At 29.3% G+C, this 16,313-nt stretch overlaps 1 protein-coding gene across 2 annotated transcripts in view; it reads right to left on the bottom strand.

Moving 5' to 3' along the window:
• Positions 1 to 16,313, bottom strand: part of LOC117178991 — a 292,457-nt gene that overhangs the window by 5,906 nt on the left and 270,238 nt on the right. For both annotated transcript variants that reach the window (XM_033370592.1, XM_033370593.1), the window contains 3 exons: positions 10,523 to 12,046; positions 10,214 to 10,420; positions 3,820 to 4,227 (listed from right to left, as the gene is read on the bottom strand). In XM_033370592.1, the coding sequence (XP_033226483.1) occupies positions 3,820 to 4,227; positions 10,214 to 10,420; positions 10,523 to 12,046 (2,139 nt within the window). The remainder of the gene's footprint in view (positions 1 to 3,819; positions 4,228 to 10,213; positions 10,421 to 10,522; positions 12,047 to 16,313) is intronic.

The following is a 16,313-nucleotide window of genomic DNA, read 5'->3' as shown; positions in this document are numbered from 1 at the left end:
GGTTTCTGTAGGTTCTCAATTTTGATTCGCGTTTGTTTTGCTTTCTTGGGTCTCTTTTTTCTCCAACCCCGACCTAAGTTAATTTTTGATATCAGAAGGTAACGGTCAGTATTGCATTCAGGACCCCTCAAGACCCTTGTATGTTTGACTAACTCTCTAAGTCTTTCATCCGCAACAGCAAAGTCAATTATACTGCGGCTATTTCCTTTAGACCAGGTGTAAATGTGGATCATTTTATGTCTAAACCAAGTATTTGTAATAAACAGACCCCTTTCTAAGCATAGACCAACTAATTTATCTCCGTTATAGCTTGTTCTTGGATCCCCAAAATGACCTAATACTCTTTCTGTATCCTGATTTTGGATGCCCACCCAACCGTTCATGTCTCCTAGTAGAATTATTCTTTCCCCATGTTCGCAGATGTTTATTGTGTCATTTAAAGTGTCCCAGAAGGCGTCTTTCACTTCTCTAGGATCACTATCAACCGGCGCGTAACATGCTATAATAAATAGTCTTCTGATTCCTACTTTCATTCTGGCCCACAGCAGTCTGGGAAACACGAAGCCATGGTCTCCGAGATGCTGCTTTGCTCTTTCATTCAAAATCAGACCTACTCCTTGTTTACCATGTGATTTCATGGAATTACTAGGGACTTGGCGGAATCTTCAAGTTTCTTTTTAAAGGATTTACAAGTTATTTCGTAGGATTTTAAGACAGATTTATTGTTCTTAAAGAACTTCAAGTGAGTTTTTAAAAAGTTATTTAAAAAGATTTTAATAAATTTGAAAAAATTCAAAGATTTCAGGGATTTTAAAGAGATTGATAGGAATTTAAGAAAATTTAAAGGATTTTAAGAGATTTGAATTAATTTAAGTCAATTTCGAGAAACTTCGAAAGTTTTTAAATGGTCGTAAAGAAGTTGAAGAGATTTAAAAAAAATCGGAAGAGTTTAAGGACAATCAAGAAATCATACAGGATTTCTAAGAGTTCAAGTGATTTTAAGGAATAACTAGATACTTGACGTTATTTTAAAGTTAATTTTCAGAGGATTTAAAAATATTTCCATAAGTTTTAGTAACTTTAAAGAATTTTAAGCAAGTAATTTAAAAGTTATTTGAAAAGATTTTAAGTTATTTGCAAAAATTCGAAGATTTTAAGGATTGTCAAGAGATTGATAGGAATTTATGAATATATGAAAGATTTTACGTGATTAAAATTAATTTTAGTCAACTTCGAGATAATTCGACAAAATTAAAATGATTGCAAAGAATTTAGAGAGATTAAAAAAAAGTAGGAGAAGTTTAAGGATTTTCAAGAAGTCTTATAGAATTTATAAGAAGGATCATAGTCTATGATAATTATTGTTTTCTCAAAGTTCAAAAATAATCACTTCACATCTTTGAAAAAAACACTATAACGAACTAACAAAATTCAAAAATTTTGACCGCCAACTATCCCAATAATGCAACTTAAATTCAATCACGGAACATTATAATTTTTCTTGAAGGATTGTCCAAATCGCACACTTCCCAATTGCTAACAATAATTGAAGAAATGGCTTTTCTGTCTGAGAAGCAAAGCCATATCACAATTTTTCACTTACTTTTGTCTAAAAAAATTAGTTTTAGTTAAAACTCCTATGTAATCAATGCTTTGCAGTCCACCCAGCCTCCTGTCACCGAGAGTTGAAAATGGCCCATGTGTTGAAAACGGCCATGCGGCGGCGCTAGTAGTAACTTTGTTCTAGTTGCTTTGACTGTTATGTGTCTTTTTTGTCATGTAGAGCCGTTAACAAACTCTTTAAAATGTATCAAGAAAACAGTTTATTTATATAATTATTGTGAAAGTGACACAGTGGATTTTTCTAATAGTGTTTTTCTTTTTTTTTATCGAATCATTTCCATTAATTATCGCTCCGGTATGAAAATACACGAAGACCCCGAATAAAAGAGTTAGAAGCTTTTTAATGATTATAAAAGATCTCAGGAGAAATGGTTTCGGTTTTATTTTAAAAGTATAATTTTAAGTTTTAAAGATTTTAAAATGTGAGTTAAAAGTATATAGAAGACGTTGAGACCATTTTTGTTATTTTTCAAATTTTTTAGGTAAAATTTCACGAAAATGAAAAATATTTTTTTTCAGGTTCCTAGGAAAAATTAAAATAACTTTTAATTTCGAAAAATTAATTTGAAGAAATTATTTAAAAAGATTTTAGAAAATTTTTAAAATGGTCAAATAAGAAGCTGACAGATTTTAGGGCAATTTTTAAAATTTTGCAGAATAAATAAAAAATTTGAATAATTTCTAGAAATTAGAAGTATTAGAAGGTCTCACAGAATTAAAAAACAGGAAGAATTTTCCTTATATTCGTGTGGAAGTTTTAAATAATTTTTTGTTTTTAACAGTGAAGTATTAGAGAAAATTGAAAAATATTTTTAAATATAACAAACGATGTTCCAAAATTTCTAAAAATAGTTTAGAAGATTTTGAAGCAAAATGTTTTAATTTGGTAAGATTACAAAATAAAAACAAACAAAAATCGGGTAAATTCAAGAAATATTTAGTAGAAATGAAAATAATTTTGAATGTTTTCAAGAGAATAAACAAATTTTCTTAAAATTGCTGGGAAAATTTAGAAGAGAGTAAGGTAATTTTTTTAAATTTGGAAACATACAAATTTTAAAATATTTTAGTTTCGTTACAAAGTCTAATTAATTAAAAAATATCACATTTAAGAGTTGGTTATTTCATTCTAATAGAAAAAAAATATTTAAGGATTTATCATATTCGTCGTTTGTTATATATAGATATAATAATTATATTTATTATATAGTAACATTATATTGTAAAGCGGCAATATACAAAAAAATTAGCTCTTCATCACTATATTTTAAAGTGTTTGAATATCCGGGACTAATACAAAATAACGAAAGAAAGAATAACTAAATCATAAATTAGCAACAACAAAAAATTGCCAAATTATAAAATAAACGAATTGTTAAATTCTCATAAATATTTCTATATCTGTAATTTAAGTTTGACGAAATTTAAAATTTCCAAAAATAATTGATAAATTATTAATTAATGATTCATTAAATTGTATGCCTTATTTATAATTCTATCAAATACTTATAAATTAATAATCAATTAACTATGTTGCAACATTATAAATTTCGGGAATTAAAACATTTGTCGGGAACTTAATAATTCTTTTATTTTAAAAGTCCGTCTTGAAGTCGGTGAATTTTAGTTTTGGATATTTTGAAATTTGGGATTTTATTTTTTGTTTATTAAAAATCTTGTGATTTGAAAATTTTATAATTCGGTAATAATATATATTTTCGGCATTTTTTTCATTCAGTTATGTATTCGTTATTTATTTATTTATTTTTTTTTATTCTTTATAACTTCTGAATATCTATGTAATTTTTAAAATTTTGAATTATGTCAATTTTGCCGCTTTTTCCTATATTAAACAAAATAATACGTAAGTAAATAAGTCTCATTTATTACTTGACTCTACACTATGAAGAAAAAATGAGTTTAAAGTGTTTTTCTTATTTATTTTGTAATTTTTATGCAATTTTCCTATGGTACTGTATGGTTTTGTAGAACAAAGTTACTACTAGCGCCGCCGCATGGCTATTTTCAACTCTCGTGAGACATTTTTTGCATTGGGCAGTACAGTGGAACCACCCCCCTGAGTCCACCAAGTGGTATGGTCTCATAGATTTCGACGTTACCGACCGAGTATAACGGAATTTTAGAATACTCAATTAAAATTAAATCAAGAGTAAATTTATCAAAAATATATAATACCTTTTTGATAATCCCTGTATCTATGAATCACATCCTCGATTCCGGACCACCTGGTCTTATCGCTCTTAACACTAGCCACTTCATCAGCATCACCATCATCATCATGATCATCACTGATTTCCGTAATTTTATAATGCTGTTTGACACCATTTTCACCTGGCATCGGAAGGCCCGGAAAATATTTTGGCTGTAAAATATTAGAAACCAAAGGTGGCAGCGGCGGTGGCCTCAACGAGATGTGTTTCACTTTAACTTTATCGAGGAGTCTCATCCTCTGCGGTGGTTTTGGGGCTGAGGGGGGATTAATCGAATAAACTTTGGCGATCCGATCACAGTAGGCAGTTACGGTGTTTGTACTTTTTCTTTTTTTCCGATCTTGCAGTACATACTGCCACGTAATTTCTGCTTCTGTAAGAAATCAAAAAAGAACATTTTTAGAGATGCAATTAATCTCAAAAATTAATTAAATCCTTTTCCCTTCTTTAATTTTGAACGTTTCAAAACTTTCAGCATCTTGTGTTTCGAATTTTAATTTTAAAAAGTATAAGCTACAATTTGGAAATGAATGAATTAGAAAAGAAAAATAAAGTAACGATAAATCAGACTTCGCAGCGGAAAATATGAATTTTCAAGAAGAAAGTTCACTTTTAACTAAATAGATGAATTTTCAACTAAATAGATGAATCCTTATCCAAAAGATATTTTTTAACCAAATAGTTGAACTTTCCATTAAAGAGAAGAGTTTTCAACAAAACAGTTCAATTTTATAGTTAAATTTTCAAAATTTTCTACCAAACGAAATTAATTTTCAATCAATTATCTGAGTTTCCAATCTAAAAAGTTGAGTTTTTTAGAAAACCATTGACTATTGGGAATGGTTAAACTGAGATACGCCACCTGGTGTCAAAAATCCGAACTAGAATGAATAGGTACGATTTTAAAGATGCATTTTAATTTGTGCATAAAAGTGTTTTAACGATTTTTGTTGTCGACTTTAAAGCATTTATTGGATACTAAAAATAAGTCTTTATCGGAATTGAAGGGGTGTAGATAGAATTTAAATTTTATGAAGTAAAATAAAAATATATTTTATTACAGAAATATTTTTCTAAGAAAAAGCAATTATTGTACTATTTATTGTGATTTTCAAAAGATTATAAACTTAAATGGACTTATTGTGAAGCAAAAATGAACTCAAAGTTAATTTTCATTTCTTTAGACATGAAATATTTACTATTTAAAAACTGATCTGAAAGTTAGGTTAGAATTCTTATTTAAATTCCAATCGCTGGGTGGTCCCTGGACCCGGAAATCGAGAATCTTATGAGACCGGGAAATGAGAGTAAATTTATTTTTTGAACGGAAATTTTACAAATTTATACAAAAATCTTCCACTTTAACCAACTTTTAATTTTAGACTTTAATTGTTAGATGTACATTTTGTTTTAAAGAATTTTAAAATGCAGTTTTAAAGACTTAAGCCATTAAAAATTAGAAGCGTTTGAAATCGAAGATTTAAGGTAAAAACATTTTTAGTTGATCAGCTGTGAATATAAATTAATAATCATTTTTAAAACTGAGCTGCTCTTTAAGATTTAAAAAGTGAATAATAATTAATTTTACAAGACATTTGAAATTATTTCGTAATTTTAGAATTTCCAGTTTCTAACGTTAAAAATTATGTCAAGAGCTTTTATTAAATTGCAAATATTATTTTAGTCTAAAATATTCCATTCTTAAACCATTCAATTAAAAAAATTTAATGAAGAGAAATAAGAGTTACTTAATATTTAGAAATATCTGACTGTTTATTTAAAATCAGTAATTCTAGTTAAATATTAAAAACTAAATTGGAACGTTACATTTTAATTGTTCTATTTAAACAAAATTAAAAAAATTCAATTTAAAATTTGAAATGATTTGAAATAATTTAAACAAAGTGTCTACGTGTACCGAACAAATCCTGATATTAGTAACAAAATTTCGGTGTAAATAGCCCAAGGCTTAATTTAAAACAAAATATAGATTTTGGCAGATTTCAAACAAAAAAATTAAAAGCTTTTTAAGAATTATGAATAACTTCAGAAGATTAAAAAACATTTCCTATGAAAATTGAAAATGATTTTTATTTAGAAAAGATAATTTTGAATGATTATTCAAAAAGATTTAGAAAGATTTACAAAATTATCAAAAATGAATGTGGAAGATTTTAAGGCAATTTGTTTAATTTCGTGGAATTAAAAAAAAATGTTAAAAAATTGGGTTCATTTTAAAGGATGTTTAAAAGTTCTAAAATAATTTCAAAAATAATAAAAAATTTAAAAAATGTAAACAACATTAAGATGTTTTAAGATTTGGAAGTATTTTCAGTATTTTTTCAAAATTTAAAATATAAATAATTTAACTTTTAATTTAAGAAGTGTGCAGTTTATAAAAAAAAATGTAATCGTTCAATTTTTAAAGTTTCTTTCTTAAAACTGCTTTAATTGATATAATTTGAAAATGAGCATTTGAATCAGATTTAAATTCAAAATTATTGAATTAAAAAACTTTTAAGCTTCAATTTTAAAAGTTTGAAATTCAAGAGTTCCACTTTGAGTGATTTCATTTGCAGCTCAGTTTTTATTAATTCGTTAGGAAAAATTTTTAGCTTTAGAGTTAGATTGTCTAAATTTCATTGACCATGAAAAATGTTTGCGAACCGGGAAAAATCCGGGAAATGACCGAGAATTTTGTTCTTGGGTTAAAACGGCCACCCTAAATCGTCTGTAATTCGTATTCTTCACATAATCTGGATAAAATTTGTTGCTATATACATTCATAAAAGTTTATTTAAACTTAAATTAACTGAAACTTACACGAAATAGTGAAATAATTGTTTTTTTTAACCTGTTAGACAAAAATGTATTTTTTTCAAAGTATAAGATGAAAATTCTATCTAAAAATATTTGTTTTTGATGAAGATTTATTTTTAATATTTAATCATTGCTTTGTACTTCACAAAACTATCGTAAAAACACTCTTATGGAAAAATTAATTTACATCTTTAAAATTGTACCTACTCTTTCTAGTTCCAGTTTTTGACTCCAGGTGGCGAAATGGTAGAGCGTAATTCCCAATGAAATCCGAATTTATGACTTTTGAACAAAAAAGTCCACTTTCAACCAAATAGTTGAATCCTCATCCAAAAACAAATTTTTCACTAAACAGTTGAAATTTGAAGAAAAAAAGAGAAATTTTAAACCAATTAGTAGAATTTTGTAACCATACAGTGGAATTTTGAACCTACAAAGATGAACTTTTAAACAAATTGACAAATTTTAGAACAAAAAAGATTAAACTTCAACCAAAAACCAAAGAAGATACATTTTCAATGAAAAAAAATAATGAATTTTCGAAGAATAATGTAATAGTAGATATTTGAAACAAAAGTGATTTTAATTTTAAATAAAAAACAGTTTAGTTCAAAATTAGATAAAAAAAAACGAAATTTCAACAAAATTGTTACATTTTAACGAAAGAGATGAATCTTTAACAAAAATGATGAATTTTAAACAAAGTCATTGAACTTCTACCCAAGAAGTTGAAATTTCAACCAAAAAATACTCATTTTCAGGAACAAAGTTCATTTTCAACCAAGTCAGATGATTTTTCAACAAAATAATTGAATTTTTAAAAGAAAAACGTCTAACTTCAGCCAAAAACAGTAACATTTTTAGCCAAATAGTTCAATTAAAAAACAGCGCATTTTTTAAAGCACTTGAATTTTTAATCGAAAGGACCAAAAAACATAATTTCTCAATAAAATAGTTGAATTTTTCATCAAAAAACGTCTTTTTCAGAAGACAGTTGAATTTTCAACAAAAACTTTTACTTTCGAAGAAGAAAGGTGAATTAAAAAAACAATGTTATATCCAAAAGGACGAACTTTCCTGCCAACAAGACACATTCTAAACAAAATAGATGAATTTTTGAGCTAAAAAGATAACTTTTGAACAAAATAGTTGAATTTTCAACAAATGAATTAAATTTTCAAAAACATTTGATTTTTTTTAAATAGTTAAATTTTCAACAAAATGATTAAATTATTTACCAAAATGACGATTTTTTTTTACAAAACTGTTTAATTTTTAACCAGAAAAGTTGAATTTTAGACAAACAAGTTCATGTTAAACCAGGCAAGATGATTTTTCCACGGAAAAATATGAACATTCAATCAAGAAAAATGTATTCTGAACGAAAAATATAATAGTTGACATTTACATGAAAAAAGATTTTAACTTTAAATCAAAAGTGGTTAAATTCGACCCAAAAAGACGAGTTTTACAAAAAATTGTTAAAATTTCAGTTCCACACATTTTTATTTTTTATTTTTAACACCATTTTCACGATTAAAACCAAAACTAAGTCTCCTATCAAAAACTAATTCATAACAAATTAGTAGCTCTTTTTTTGGGTAAACAATTTTTGTTGAATAATTTTTTTCGAAACTTGTGTTGTTTTTCCAAAAATTAAATTTTTTTTTTAAAAAGCAATGTTTTTCTTCTCTTGGCTTTTTTTATATTGTGCGTTGTTTGTCTTAAAATGTTGATTTTCGATTCTTTTAAGAAATTTCGAAAATGTTATAACTGAGAATTTTTTTTGATCGAAAAAGTCATTAGGATTAATTAATATTTTCATAAAAAAAGTATTAATTTCGAATCAAAAGCAGTTGAATTCAACCAAAAAAATAACATTTCAAATAAATTGTTGAATGTTGAGTTAAAAAAATTAATTTTCAACAAAAAAATGTCAACAAAATTGTTAAATTTTAAATCAAGAAGATAACTTATCAACAAAAAATAATAATTTTTAATGAAGCAATTCAACTTTTAAAATGTTAGTTGAAATTTCTACCAAGAAGTTGCATTTCCAATACAGTAGTTCAACTTTCGAACAACTCGTATTTTTAACCCAAAATATGAAGTTTCAATCAAAAATTTAATATTTGATATTTCAACCGAAAAATGGTTTATTTTTAATAAAAAACGGTTGAATTCATCAAAAAAGACAAATTTTCAACAATTCTTATAGATACATTTTTATATAAAATAATGAATTTTTAACCATAAAAATGAATTTTCAAACAAAAATTTAACCAAAGAGATGAATCTTCTAAAAAAAAATTAAAAAGACAATTGAACTTTAAAACACGCAATAAAAATAACAGTTATTTTTGACCTAATATTTGTATTTATAACCAAATACTTGGACTTCTAAGCCAAATAAACGAATTTTTAAAAGAATAATAATAAAATTTTTAAGAATATAATCAAATTTTAAAAAGTAAAAACCTTTTTTCACAAGACAGTTTAAGTGCTCAAATAAATGTTTATTTTCAAAGAAGAAAGATGATTTTTCAATATAAACAATGAATTTTAAATCCAAAAAGATGGACTTTACATTCAAAAATGAGGAATGTTGAACAAAATAGTTGAATTTTTGACCTAAAAATCTGATAACTTTAAGACCAAATTTTTTAACAAAAAAATATTTTAATTTTAAGTCAAAAAAAGTAAAATTCAAGCAAAAAAACGAACTTTTAAGCAAATTGTTGAATTTTCAGATGAAAAAAGTAAAAAAAAAATTTAACAAAATAGTTCAATTTTAAACCAAGAAGATAAATCAACCTAAACAATAAATTTTTAACAAAGCAATTCAAAGTTGAAAAAATTAATAGAAATTTATAACTAAAAGATGCATTTGTAACAAAGCAGTTCAATTCCCAACCCAGTAATCGAATTTTCAAACGAAAAGATGAATTATCAACCAAAAATATAATAGTTGTTATTTCAAATGAAAAAGATTTTCATTTTTAATAGAAAATATTTGAGTTTAAAAAAAAGGCACAGTTTAACTCTCAAGTTAAAGAAATGAATTTTCAACAAAATAGTGAAATTTTTGACCAAATATTTGAACTTTCAAGTAAAAAAACGTATTTTTCAGAAGACAGTTGAATTTTTCAAAAAAATGTTTATTTTGAAACCAGAAATATGAATTTTCCATCAAAAATATGACTTTCCTACTTAAAAATATTAATTTTAAAATCAAAAGACGAAATTTTTATCGATCTCTTCAAATATAATTTTTTAATGAAATAGTTGAATTATTAACCAAAATTATTAAATTTTCAACCAAGTAGAATCATTTTTAACAAAAAGAGACTGACTCTGAATAAAAAACATAATAGTAGACATTACAACCAAAAAATAGTTGGATTATCTGATTGGTTTATTTTAAAGTAGCTCGCATTTAAGCGAGAAAGAAAACCGACCAAAAAAGGAAAGTTTCTGAAAAACACGGAAATTATTTTTGAAAAAATGAAACAGCATGTACTAATAAGAATATAAATTACCATCTCGTTTGCTCGGAGGCATTATATCCAGGCCAATATTTTTCAGGAAACCAACTTTCGGCACAAAATCTTTCGAATGAAGCAGAACATCCGGATGTTCTTTAGGAATTGGCAAAGCTGATTCGATCACTGGTTCGGCTCTCAAAGGCGGCTCAGGTGGATCCGGATTCAATCTATATCTCTTCTCCACTTTGAAGAGTTCAATTTCTAGAAAGACAATCATTAAATTCATCAAAAAAAACTTTCCCAAATTGAGTCGATCCTACAAAAAACGTTCCAATTTCGACCTTAAAAAATAACAAAACTCACCATTTTTCGTGCTGAGAGTCGTGAGTCCAAATATGGAAAGAAAGGACAGCTTCTCATCGGAAAACTGAAGTTTGGAAGGCGGACCCTTGGTGATCCAGAGATCAACTTCCTTGCCTTCGTCCTCGTCCGAATCCGAATTGCAAGTTCCATTTTTCTTCCCTCTTTTTCTCTTTCTCCTCTTCTCAGCCAGATCGAGAGAGGACGTCAACTTTTTTGGACTCTGAGGCACGAGGAATGGCTTTCCGCTCTCAACATCTTCTTTTTTCACGAGCGCCTTACTAAGATCCGGTACGTTCAGCACCGCTGGCTCATAGCTCATCGAAATCTCCGTTAAATTATTGCACTTATCAGTGACGCAGAACGTCTTCAAGTCACTGCTGGAAAAATTCAAAAGCTTCTCCTGATACTTGGGAATCTGAAGAAGAACATTCGAAACATTTTGGCAGGTACGCAACACTTTTTCGGACTGGATGCTCTGCATCAGCTGGACAGTGTCAATAGACTTCTGCGCAATATCGTTCAAACTAAACTTAAATGAAGGTTGAAACGGTGAATTGAAGAGGACCGTATTCTGATCATTTTTCAGATCGTTCTCCTTCTTGGACTCTTTATCTTCTTTTGTGGGATCATAAAGTGTTTGTAGCGCCGCAGTCTTCTCTGGCGTCGAATTCAGTCCACTGTGATTCTGATTCTGAGTCTGATTTTGATTCTGATTCGGGCTCAGATTCAGATTCTTCTCGAGATTAATCTTCTCCCTGTTCTCCAAACTTTCCTTATTCTCCTTCTCCAGGTTGTTGTTATTGTTCTGGGAAATGGAAACCTTCGAAGCTGGAGCAACATGGTTGAGATAGTAGTTAGCGGAGGGTGCGACTTTTTCAGAGAGAGAATTGCTGATCGCTGAAGCTTCGTTTCTCTGCAAAGTGTTGTTTACAGTGTCACGAGACTCGCTCGGCTGATGTGTTTTTAAATTTTCCCCATTGTTCGTCTCGACATTTCCATTGGAATTTTGAGGGTGTAGATTCAATTTTGATTGGTGACTTTGATGATGAGCCGGAAGTGTGCTAAAATGGGGAGGTTTGTAGAGACTTGGCACGTGAGAAATGGGAATGTGGGGATGATGAAAAGGTGGCTGATAGGGCATTTGTTGAATTTGTTGGTGATTCGAAACTTGGGGTTTGGAAGTGTCGAAGGAAGAGGTCTCCGTGGTAGTTTTATTGGTGATTGAGGGAGCAATCGAGACACAGGATCTGCTCATGGAATCCTGGTGATTTAGGTGGTTGGAAATGATCTGGGTGTGACTGTTGACGATTGGCCTCTGGTGCAATTTTGTCGTGGAACGAAAGGAATCTTCGAAAGGTCTGACAAAAGTGGGTTGAGTTGTGGACGCGGATGTTGTTGTTATTGCTGAAGATGCAACTATTGTAGTTGCAGGCGTTGAAGTTGTTATTGACGGCGATTCTTTACTCCTTGGGTGACTCCCGTGAGAGATTGGGGGTGACTTTCCTGCACCAGTTATTTGATTACCTGAAAATTACGGATTCGTGAGTAATTTCTATTTATTGCCATATTTCTTACTATTTTTGTTTTTACATTCTAATGAAAAAGTTCCACAAAAGGGGTTCGACATTGTGGTCAACTTGAGAGTTTTTTTTTAAATTTCGAAAAATGCTTTTTTATCCGGGATGTTAGGCAACTATTTTTCAAGCAAAAAACTACATCTTCGCAGGAGCTCTTTTGAAATTTTAGTATCACTTTGTTTTCTTGAAAAACTTAATTTCGTTATAATTTAATTTTTTCGTATTCCTTGTTTTCAATATAATCATCTTATGTAGAAAAGCTAGGAATTTACTCATACCTACGTGTTTTTTAACACTACAATCATTTTTTCATACAATGATAACATTTAAAAAAATATATTTTTTCTGACAAATTGAATAATAATATTGGTCTGTTCTCATTTTTTCTTTTGAAAAACTTTGTTTTACCTTTTAACATAAAAAATCAACTTTTTCAAAAAACAGATATTAAAAATTATCAAGGGGATATTTCGGTGAAAAAATGATTTTGTTAAAAACGGCTCAGGCGAAGATTTCCTTTTTTATCACAAAGAAGCAATTTTAACGTAGATATTTATAAAAATTTGTCTTTTCTATTTTTCGTAAATAAAGATATAATAGGGAATTATTAGAAAAATCAATTTCAATTAAATATTCCGATATTCAATTTAAAAAATCTGATAAATTTGTGGAATATGCCATTTAAAGTTATTTTTATTTTTTCAAATATTTATTAAAATGTTTGGCGAAACATACTTTAAATCGTTTGGCAGCTCAGGCCAAAGCGCTTCGGCTTCATAGCCGAAAGTTTGCGTGTTCGATTCACGCTACCTCCACTTTTTTATTTACCTTTTTATTTATTAATATGCCTATAATAATTTTTATACTGAATTCTTTCACGGGGAAATTGATTTTTTTAACTTTATCGTTTTTTTTTAAAACAAATTTTTTTTCTATAAATGTTATTAATTGTTTTAATAATGTTTACCAATTAAATTTAAAATGAGAGGTATGTACGATATATTTTAAACCTCATATTTTATCGGATACACGCTTAGTTTTTACAAGATTTTTGTTAAAGTTTCTATTGGGAAACACGTCGAAGTTTTTTTTGTTTTGCATCAAAGAAATTTTTCCTTCGGAAGGTATAAAATATGAATACCGTCTTGAGATGGATAGTTTTTTGTTTTTCAAAAACATATTGATAACATTTCAAATGCCGGCGACAAAATCAGGGAAGTGTATTTATAAAAATTTTAATAATAAAAAAAGAAAAAAGATAGGCATTAAGAATCGAACACGCAAACTTTCAAATATGAAGCAGAAGCGCTACAGTCTGAGCTTTCATTATACAAATTATAAACCGAAACTGAATTGACAATTGCCTTTATTTTCTTGATTTTCTTTACAACAAAAATATGTTTTGTTTTTTTCAGGGTTTTTTTTAGTTTCATCGATTTAACGTAACTCTTATTTTCAGTAATCCAATTAGCTTTTATTTATTTAAACCAATTCTAGTTTCGTGGTGTAAAATATAAAAAAATGCGGTGGGTTATTGAAAAAATATTCAAAAACTTATCATAAATATTTGTGTTTTGATAATTTATGTAGTCACATGTTCATGCAGGGGAAACAAGATATTTCTTAATAACATAAGGTATTCTAAATGATAAACAAGGGATAAAACTGAAACTAAAACAAAAAATGAAAAATAATTATGAAATTAGTTGTTTGAAGAATACAAATATTTATTTGAAAAATGATTCCAAGACACATATTTCAATGATTATAAAAAATAAGATTATATAAATAATAATTATAAATTGGTGACGTACTTGAAGGTCGCTTAACATACACAAATGTTAATCTCACTTTAAAATAAAAGTTAAAATATTATATTATTTCATTATAAATGTATTCATTGTTAATACTAAGCTGTAAAAAAGTAAATATTGTCCAGAAATAACGATCATGAATATTTTTATCCGATTTTTGTTTAATCTATAAAAATAGCAATTATGATGTACTTTTAATAACATTGGTGTATTCTATCGCAAAAACAAAAAGTAACTTATAATGCTTATAATAAACCTACACCTAGTAATTTTGATAAAATATATAACACAAATTAAAATCACAAAGTCTTTTTCGCTTGTCTCTTAAAATTAAAAGTGTTTCACTAGAATATAATAATTTTCGAAGATTTGACTAGTAAAAAATAACGAAAATTTGTATAGTTTGTATCCCCTAAATGTATCCTAAATATGGAATTGAAGTAAAAAGGAGAAAGCGTATCAATTCCTCAAATTCTACTTGTTATAAACTTAATTTATGAGAGTCCCAAACTGAAATTATTGTTTTTTTTTTTACTAAAAGGAAGAAAATTGAAGGGTAGAGTTAAAAAATTAAAAATCATGATTCCTAATCGGCACCCTACATGGTAAAGATTTCTTGAAGACTGCTAAATAAAAAGAAAAATAGTACCGATAGCGCGACTCGAACCTGCCACTCCGCGCTTTTAAGACCAGAGAGAATACTTTTTCAAATGGAAGCCTTTAAATTCGTACGAATCCGAACAAAAAACGGAACGTCTCACCACCTTTTCACTGAATTTTACTGAATTTATGACAAGTGGACTTTAAGAAATCTGTTCTCCTCTCTAAAAAATTAGTCAAAGTGGGTGCCATGCGCCTACAAAAAAGGGTTTCGTAGCTTATTAAGGCATTAATTAAGTTCAAATCTCAACCCTGGCCTTATAACTTCCCTCCTCTCTTCTATCCTAGCCAATCCCTCTTTCCTCACTTCCTCATACACCCCCACCCCATACCTCGCCTATCCATTCCTATGCTACCTACCCCCTCACCTACGTTCCCTCACTAATTTACCTCCCCCTCAATTTCCATACTTTCTTTAACACTTCATGTATCACTATCCTCTCCTATTCTTTCCAAAACCTCATATGCTTTCCCAACTTACCCTCACTCCTACTTACAATCCCGTCTATGCCATCTAACTGTCCCATCTAACTCCACCCCATTGATATTTTTTCCATTCTTTCAACTACTTTCTCTAACTTCCTCTGTCTAATTCACTTGTCCTCAATTCTCCCATTTCCCTTAAAACCTCAGGCATCACTATCCCCTCATATGTTTTCCAAGCCCAGATCTACTTTTCCAACTTCCTTTCACTTCTACTTATAATCCAATCACTCCCCTGGATTTTCATACGTCCCCTTTTGACTCCTACTCACTCCTATGCTTTCCACTCCCTCGCCTACTTTTCGGTGCCTGAATCACATCTCCTCAATTCTCCTACTTCTCTTAACAACTCGTGCATCACTATCCTCTCATGTGCTTTCCAAACCCTGATCTGCTTTTCCAACTGCCCCTCACTTCTCCTACTTGCATTCCCCTCACTTATCATACTTCCCCTGCAACTCACGGATATTCTTTCATTTCCTCACCTACTTTCCGAACTTTTCCTCACTTCTTCTACTTCAAATCCCCTCATTTATCATACTTCCCCTTCCAAACCCTACCTACTCCTATGCTTCCTACTCCCTCATCTACGTTTCCTAATTTCCTGTGCCTAATTCACCTCCCCTAAATTCTTCTACTCTCTTTCACGCCCCATCCATCCCTATCCCCTTCTATATTTCCCAAACCCTCATCTACTATCCGGAATTCCCATCAGTTTTAATACCACTCAATTATATTAATTCAATTATCATACTTCCCCTTCCAACTCCTACCCACTCCTATGCTTTCCATTATCTTGACTACTTTTCCGTGCCTAATTCATCTCCCCCTCAATTCCCCTACTTTCTTTAACACCTCATGCAACACAATCCTCTCATATGCTTTACAAAACCTCATATGCTTTTCCAACAGATCCTCACCCCTACTAACAATCCCGTCACTTATTATACTTCCCTTTCAACTCCACTCCACTGACCTTCTTTCCATTCCCATAACTACTTTCCCTAACTCTCTCTGTCTAATTCACCTGTCCTCAATTCTCCTATTTCCCTTAACACCTCAGGCATCACTATCACCTCCTATGCTTTCCAAACCCAGATCTACTTTTCCAACTTCCTCCCACTTCTACTTATAATCCAGTCACAAACCTGGATTTTCATACATCCCTTTAAACTCCTACTCACTCCTATGCTTTCCACTCCCTCGCCTACTTTTGGTACCTAAATCACCTTCCCTCAACTCGCCTACTTGCCTTAT

Source organism: Belonocnema kinseyi, chromosome 8 (genome assembly GCF_010883055.1).
Source record: "Belonocnema kinseyi isolate 2016_QV_RU_SX_M_011 chromosome 8, B_treatae_v1, whole genome shotgun sequence".
Lineage (NCBI taxonomy): Eukaryota > Metazoa > Arthropoda > Insecta > Hymenoptera > Cynipidae > Belonocnema > Belonocnema kinseyi.
Note: the sequence above shows the minus strand (reverse complement) of the source record. Positions and strands in the feature narration are given on the sequence as shown.